The sequence below is a fragment of the Orycteropus afer genome, unplaced genomic scaffold (assembly GCF_000298275.1).
Source record: "Orycteropus afer afer isolate SDZICR_OR568_19922 unplaced genomic scaffold, OryAfe1.0 scaffold00066, whole genome shotgun sequence".
Lineage (NCBI taxonomy): Eukaryota > Metazoa > Chordata > Mammalia > Tubulidentata > Orycteropodidae > Orycteropus > Orycteropus afer.
This window is the reverse complement of record NW_006921653.1, coordinates 2,149,795-2,158,064: the sequence shown is the minus strand read 5'-3', so window position 1 is coordinate 2,158,064 and position 8,270 is coordinate 2,149,795. Positions and strand designations below refer to the sequence as shown.

Here is an 8,270-nt window from a genome sequence, read left to right as displayed (position 1 = left end):
GGAGGTAAAGAAGAATATGTCTGGAATACAGGAGATTCTTTAGAATGTCTCTTAGTACTACCATGCCCTGTGATTAAAGTCAATGGAAAATTACAGCAACCCAATTCTAATGTAACTGCTAACGGCCCAGACCCTTCAGGATTGAAGGTTTGGGTCACCCCACCAGGCAAAGAACCACGACCAGCTAAGGTGCTTGCTGAGGGCAAGAGAAATACAGAATGGGTGGTGGAAAAAGGTAGTTATGAATATCAGCTACGACCACATGAACAGCTGCAGAAACAAGGACTGTGATTGTTGTATTTCTTCATTATATACGTGCATCAAATATTTTTGTTTCCTTCTGTTATGAATTGTGAAATGTAAATAAGGTTAATGCATTTTAGTTGTACATGTCTTAGCGTATCATGTTAGGCACAGATATGACTTTATAATTGTCCTTATTTAGAGATTATGTATGGTTAAGAAGATGTGTACAACTGCCAAGTTGACAAGGGGTGGACTGTGATAGTTGGAGCTGTTTGTCAACTTGGCTGGATCACAATTCTGTGTGGTTTGAGCTGTTGTGGTGTGGTAGTTCCCATGATGGGATCAGATGATTATGTTTTGAGCAGCCAGTCTGTTGAAAGGGAGGGAGAGACCACTAGTAGCGTCTCAGATGGCTGCTCATAAACTTTTAAGACCTCAGCTGCTACTCACCAAAGTAGAATATAGAACAATGTCTTCATGGACTATTATTCCAATTCACCATGGTGTCTCCAGAAACTATGGTCTTGATCCCCCATGCCCAGTGACTCATTCCTTCAAGGTGTTTGGTTATGGCTAAGAAGTTTATTAACTTTGCCCCTGTATGCTCCACTTATACTCATGGATATATTTGCAATGTATATAAATACATATGTAGAAATAACCTCTGTCAAACCTATACATATTCACAGGGGTAGTTCTATTTGCCTTCCCATTTCTGTTCTGCTTGCATGTCTACCTATGTATCCACTCATAGATTATTGTTATTACTGTTATTGCAGGATTGTGGATGTAACAGTATTTACCTTTGTTGCCTTTAACTCTTGTGTCCCTCCTAGTGTCTTCCTTTTTCTTGATCCTGTTGTGCTGACCACCCCTTATTATATATTGCATATTTCCTTCACCCAAGTTAATGTGAGTGTACCCTCTAGTTAGTGATTTAACTTCACTTCCCTCCCCTCCATTTCCTTCTGTGAGTAAGTCTTTCCTTGACTTTTTGTAGTTGTAGTCTCATACAATGTTCATCCTTCTGTGATTAACTAATTTCAATCAACATAATGTCCTCTAGGTTCATTCACATTATGAGGTTTCTCAAGGATTTGCCACTTTTTTTCCATAGTAGTCCATTGTGTGTATGTACCAATGTTTATCCATTCATCCATTGATGGGCCCTTAGGTTGTTTCCATCTTTTTACTATTGTGAATAATGTTATTATGAACATGGATATATATATATATATATATATATATATATATATATATATATATATATATATATATATATCTGTTCATGTCATGGCTCTTAGTTCTCTAGAATATGTACATAGTAGTGGGATTGTTGGATTATTTGGTATTTCTATTTCCAACTTTTTAAGGATGCTCCATACTGTTTTCCACAGTGCTTACACCATTTTTTGGTCCCACCAGCTGCGTATGAGGCTCCCAGTCTCTCCACACCCTAGCCAGGAATTATTTCCTTTTTATTTTTTTTTTAAACTTTGGTATTAATGCTAGCACGAGATGATATCCAATTGTTATTTTGATTTACATCTCTCTAACAATTACGAGCATTTCTCCATGTGTTTGTTGGCTCCAGAATGTCTTTTTTGACAAAATATCTGTTCATGTCTTCTATCCATATTTTAATTAAATTGTTTTATCTTTTTATTCTATAAATTTTAGAGGTTAGCACTTTGTTTGATATGTTTTCACCAAAATTTGTTCTCTACAGATTCTCTTTTAAGTATTTTGGTGAATTATTTCGCTATATGTAAATGTTTCATTTTTAGGAGCTCCAAGTCATCTAGTTTGTCTTCTGCTGTTCATGTGTTTTTAATTATTTAATAGTGTATTTTTTGCTATGTACCAGGATTCCTAAGTTAGCTTCTATTTATTTATTTGATGATCTGTATGGTTTTAGTTTTTACATTTACCTCTTTGATCCGTCTTGAGTTGGGTTTTGTATATGAGAGATACGGATCCTGTTTCATATTCCTGCAAATGGATTTCCAGTTTTACCAGCACCATTTGTTAAAGAGCCTATCTCTTCCCCATTTAAAGTGTTTCAGCCCTTTGTCAAAGATTAGTTGTTAATAGGTGGATGAGCTTACCTCTGGATTCTCAATTCTTTTCCATTGGTCTATATGCCTGTCATTATACCAATGCCAGGCTGTAGAGGGTAAGGACTCCTTCTTTGTTATTCTACTTTTGCTTATCTGTGATCTAGTTCCTTTTCATATATTTTGGTGATTAGATTTTCCATCTTTCTAAAGAATGATGATCAAATCTGGATAGGGATTGCATTATATCTATAGACTACTTTTGTGACGAGTCTGTTCAGATTTTCCACCTCAGATTGTGTTAGTTTGAGTTGGTAATGTGTTTCTAGAAATTTGCTCAGGTTGTCTAGGTTTTCAAATTTGTTGGAGTACAATTCTTCACAGTATTCTATTATTATTATTATTTTTATTTCTGGTGGTTCTGTTAAGATGTTGCCAATTTAATTTCTTACTTGTGTTATTTACATCTTCTTTGTTTTTTCTTTGTTAAATTTGCCAGTGGTTTATCAATTAATTTTAATAATCCTTTCAAAGAACAAACTTCTAACCTTGTTGATTCTTTCTATTGTTTTTCTCTTTTAATCTCTATATCCTTACTTCTGGCCAGTATAAGCTTTTTTTGCTGTTGCTTTCCTAATAGTTGGAGATGTTGGTGTAAGATGTTGATGTTGATTTTTTTTTTTTTTTTGCTTTTTTGATGTGAGCATTGTTGTGTGTCTTAATCTCAAGTGTTGTCTGTTATTGTTGGTTCTTAGTTCCAAGGATTCTTTTCTCATTCTGTTAAAATTGAGCTGGTTTTTGCAAATTCTCTTAATTTCTGTTTATCAGGAAATGTTCTAACTTTTCATCATATTTGAGGTACAATTTTGATGGGTATGTAATTCTGGGTTGGCACAGTTTTTTCCTTTCATTGTTTTATATACATGATACCATTGGTTTCTGCTGGTTAATCAAAGCTCAGTTTTATCCATTCTCCTTTGTAGATTACTTTTGATTTTTCCTGAGATGCTTTCAGGATTCTTTCTTTTTCTTTGGTTTTGTAAAATTTGATTATGATATGTTGTCTTTGTCCAGGTTCTCTGTTGTTGTTGTTGTTATTTGCCATGGAGTCGGCCCTGACTCATAGCGACCCCTCCTTGGGTTTCTGAGGCAGTATCACTACGGAAGTAGGATTGCCCAACCTTCCTTCCAAGGAGTGGCTGGTGGGCTTGAATCGCCAGCCTTCTGGTTAGCAGTCAAGTGCCTTAGGCACTATGCTACCAGAGCTCCTCCCGGCCAGGTTCTCTAGTACTGCTTTAACAGAAAATGCCACAGATTGGTGGTTTTAACAAACAGGGATTTATTCTCTTACAGTTTAGGAGGCTAGAAGTCTCAGTTCAAAGTGCCAGCTCTAGGGGCTGAGTGAAAGCCCCTCAACCTTGGGCTTCAGCTCTGCCTCTTGCTCCCAGACCACTGAAGCTGGAGGGTTTTCTTAACTCAGGCACCTGCTGGCTCCTGAAGCTCACAAACAGAAGATTGACAAGTAAAAAACACAGTCCCAAGATTATCAAACAACATGGCAGGCCACTAGCTCAAGTCCAGAAAAAGTTCCAAGATTGGCAGGCCATGGCAAGCTGCTGAATGAAAACTTGGCTACAGCAGGGTCCAAGCATGCCAAAAAGCTGGGAGACCATTCTCAATATTTTTCTTACATATTGGAAACAGACCATATCTCTAAGACAGCTACTTGGCTGTGCAATTCAGATTCCACCATGGAGTTTATTACCAGTCTTATCCTAAGGAATAATTACATCCTGCTGCCCAGGCACTCAAAACCAGGCCAGCCAAGTTGACACATAAGTTTAACTACCACATGTTTCTTGGTGGGTTTCTTTTGAGATTTATCCTATTTGGGGTGCTGAGATTCTTGAATGCATATCTTATCTTTCATAATATTAGGAAAGATTTCTTCCAACACATTTTGAAAACTTTCTCAGTGCTTGTGTGTGTGCATGTGTGTGTATGTGTGTCTTTCTTTTCTGTAATTCTGATCACACACAAGTTATTCCTCTTGATGGTATCCCAAATAATTCTTAGGGTTTCTTCTTATTATTCTTTTTGTTTTTGTGATTTTTTTCTGATTGTTCCTCTAACAGATTAGTATTAAGAGATTTGTATTCAATCTTACTAATTCTGTCTTCCATTTGTTCAATTATACTACTTTGCCCTTCTAATGTGTTATCTATTTCTGAAATTTTAGTATTTAACTTCTAGATTTCTATTGGCAGTTTTCTCATTTTCATTTATTTTGTCAATTTGTTCTTGTATTCTTTTCCTGAATTCTTCTAGAGCTTTGTCTCTGTTTTGGATTTTGTCTGTGATTTACTTGTGTATGTTTTCCTTGAACTCTTTCTGAATCTGCTGAAGGGATCTATGCATAATTCTTTTGAATTTTTCATCAGGTAGTCCCAATAGCATTACTTTCTTTGAAAGGTTTTCTAGCCCTTATTTTTGTCACTTGTTTGAGCTATTTTGTCCTGTATTTTTGTGTGTGAGTAATTAAAGTTGTCTGTCCAAAACATTGTAGAGTTATTGTATTAATTTGTTGATTGTATGTTCATTTGCTTTACCTTGATTTTTTGTTTTGTTTTGTTTTAATATATCTAGGTAACAGCACAGGCATGCTACTCTGGCTGCTAGTTTGGCAGCACTAGGACATTCAACATCTGTCTTAGGGTGAATTTGGTAACATTTGGGACGGTGGGTATGACTCTAATTGTTAGTCATGTAGAACAGCTGATGACAGAATGGGCATGTGTTGACTACTGTCTGTTGTCAACCCAGTGATGCTGCAGTAATTGGTGGCCCTCACCCAGGGGGTGGGTGGCAATGTGGCAGGTATGGTTGAGTAGGGTTACTGGCTCCTGACTTTCTAGTTTCTGATCACCAATGTGAGTGTCAGTGCAGTCCTAGTGAGCATAGCTGGTTATGTGATTCTTGCTCTGATCAGAATGCCGCTTCCAATAATCCAAAATGGCCATGACATGCCAGGCCCATTGGCAATTCACCACTCCATATGCTTCTTTGTTCACTGTTTTCATTCGGTCTCTTCCTGTCATTGGTATTTTATCTACTTCTTGATCCTTTGAAGTTTTGGCTTCCAGGATTGTCACCCATTTTCATTTCACTTGGTGTCTCAGGTTGTTGTAGAGGGCCAGAATAGTATATCTGCCTAGTCTACCATCTTGGCAACAGTCCAGCTACATGCACTTACTTAAATTTAATCTTCAGATAATGCAGTAAATTTAAGAAATAGTATTTTTGTAATTATATGTCAAGTTAAATCACTGCTATAAAATTAAAGCACAGTCATGCTCAAAATTTGGCAGTAAGTGATCACCAATAGATATGGTAATTAGATGAATAACCTTTTAAAAGGTAATTAAAAAATCTAAGCTTATCCTAAGATTTACATTTCAAATTTATTTTTTAGAGATGGCAATTCAAATGACATGGAAAGATATAAACCTATGTTCCATTCATTTAGATGACTAATAAATATGTGTACTTAAAAATAAAATATACCTTTAGATTTTTATAGAAGCACATGCCTCTTCTTTGATTATATCCTTATATATTCAAACCAAAGATAAATTATTTAACTCTAACTCTAAAAATTGACGATTCTGACTATAATGACACTCATAGAGTTGTATACTTATGATATGTACAGTTCTGATATGTATAGAAATATTTTAAAACAGCAAAAGAGTTGTTGATGAGTTGATTCTGACTCATGACAATCCATGTCAAAGAAATTTTTTTTCTTTAATAAAAAAAAAGAAAAGAAAGGACAAAAAAAATCCTACATATTTTCTCTCCACAGCTACAGATTGGCACCTAAGTATCATTTCCCAATTCAGTTTGAAGATGTATATAATGCCTTACGGTGGTTCTTACGCAAAAAAGTTCTTGCAGAATATGGCGTGAATCCTGAGAGAATTGGTATTTCTGGAGATAGTGCAGGGGGGAATTTAGCTGCAGCCTTAATGCAACAGGTAAGACACTTATCATTTTTGTTTTTGTTTTTTAAAAGCACTCTACCTGTAAACATTTTTAATGTATATATCAAAACATAAAAGAAAATATAATAATTAATTTTGGAAATGTTAAGGAGAATATTAAGAAAAAAATGCCTAGAATGTCATTCTCTGCTCCTGCTGTAGTTTTTTTTTTTTTTTTTTTTCATTATTTTTTTCCCTTCCTTATTGAAATGATAATTCTTTATGTAGATTATTGGTTTAATATTATATATGCATCCACATTCCAGGATTACACTAGTCAGCTTAAAGAATATATTCATGACGACAGACAATTAAATTATCATTCTGATAGAAGCTCAAATGGACTCAGTAATCTTCAACAGAGTTTTCAGAACTTTCCAGAAATTTCTCTATTACCAGAAAAATCATACTACTTTTAGAAAATTATTAACATCCCTGAAGATTTCTGTTACTTGTAAGGTTGACTAAAAGGAAAATATAAAATATTCAATGATTTCTTTTCTGTCATTTAATAATGGTACTATAATAATAATACTTTTTCAGGCATAAAATGAGATTTGTCTTTAGGAACAAACAAAAAAATTTCTTCTGATTATTTAAAATCTAGGCAGTGTTTTCTCATGTGGTAGCAGGAATCAGGAGAAGAAGCTTTATCCATGTATAATACATGTAGCAGTTGGGATTTTATTAGTTTACTGTAATTATAAACTATGAATTTAAAACAGTTTATAAAGTTTATGTTAATTGTTTTGTTGTTTATATTTATTTCTAAGTATTTCCCACTAAAAATGTCTTGGCTATCAGAGTGTTTTCAAAAGTATTCTCAAATGGAAAGAATGTTATTTTGGGGCTTTTTTCCAAATACAATATAGAATATATATTTGAACCTTCACAGAGGTAGATTTCTTGTTATTACTATGAGTCTCATGATGTAGCAGAAAAAACATTCGATGTAACATCAGCAGACTGGGTTTTCTTGATTTGAAGTAATTTCTAGATGTGACCTTGGCAACATCACATAATCATTCTATTTTTTATCTATAAGGCAAAATGTGCCCTTTCAACTTTAAAGTTATTTTGAGATTCATATGAGTTAAGTTATATAAAAATATCTGGTAACTTTAGTGATCTTTACAGTGGTGTCTGAAATGTCCAAAATGCTCTATTTGACCATTATAGCTAATATGTGAAGAAATAGCACTTAAAGTGATGCTTTCCAACATTCTATTGTGGAGCCATCTAATTTATTCATGTGTAGTAACTGACCATCTTTGTTTCTTGAGAGCTTTAAAAAAGGACAGTCTTATAGTAATCCAATTCATAGTAGTTCTGAGCTATGGAAGTACTTGAAACCTATCTAATAATATGTGGGTTTCCCAGGGGGTATCACTTTGGAAGTAGATTGCCCAATCTTCCTTCCAAGGCATGGCTGGTGGGTTTGAACTACCAGCCTTCTGGTTAGTAGTCAAATGCCTTACACATTATGCCACCAGAGCTCCCATTCATACATAAAGTGTATGTTGTTGCTGTTGTTATGTGCTGTTGAGTTGGACCTGACTCATAGCGACCCCTCCTTGGGTTTCTGAGGCAGTATCACTATGGAAGTAGATTGCCCAACCTTCCATCCGAGGAGTGGCTGGTGGGTTTGAACTGCTAGCCTTCTGGTTAGCAGTCAAGTGCCTTAGCCACTATGCTATACCAGAGCTCCAAGATGTGTATATGATGTGGGAGAGTGGGGGCTGAGATGAGTGGTTGCTGAAGCACTGGGGGATCCCTGGTAAAGTCTGTTTCATGCCCTGGAAAGGGGCTTAAGGACAAGAGCAATGATGGGAAGTTGAACTGGGCTGTTTTAGGCTATGCTGTGGCTTATCTCTTAAAAAAATAAAAAACTTTTCTAAAATAGCAATGATTTTTTTTTTTTTTT

General features: G+C 35.2%; 1 protein-coding gene across 1 annotated transcript in view; it reads left to right on the top strand.

Moving 5' to 3' along the window:
- Positions 1-8,270, top strand: part of LOC103196419 (arylacetamide deacetylase-like) — a 30,473-nt gene that overhangs the window by 19,830 nt on the left and 2,373 nt on the right. Inside the window, exon 4 of the mRNA XM_007940159.1 lies at positions 6,169-6,340. Coding sequence (XP_007938350.1) covers positions 6,169-6,340 — 172 coding nt within the window. The remainder of the gene's footprint in view (positions 1-6,168; positions 6,341-8,270) is intronic.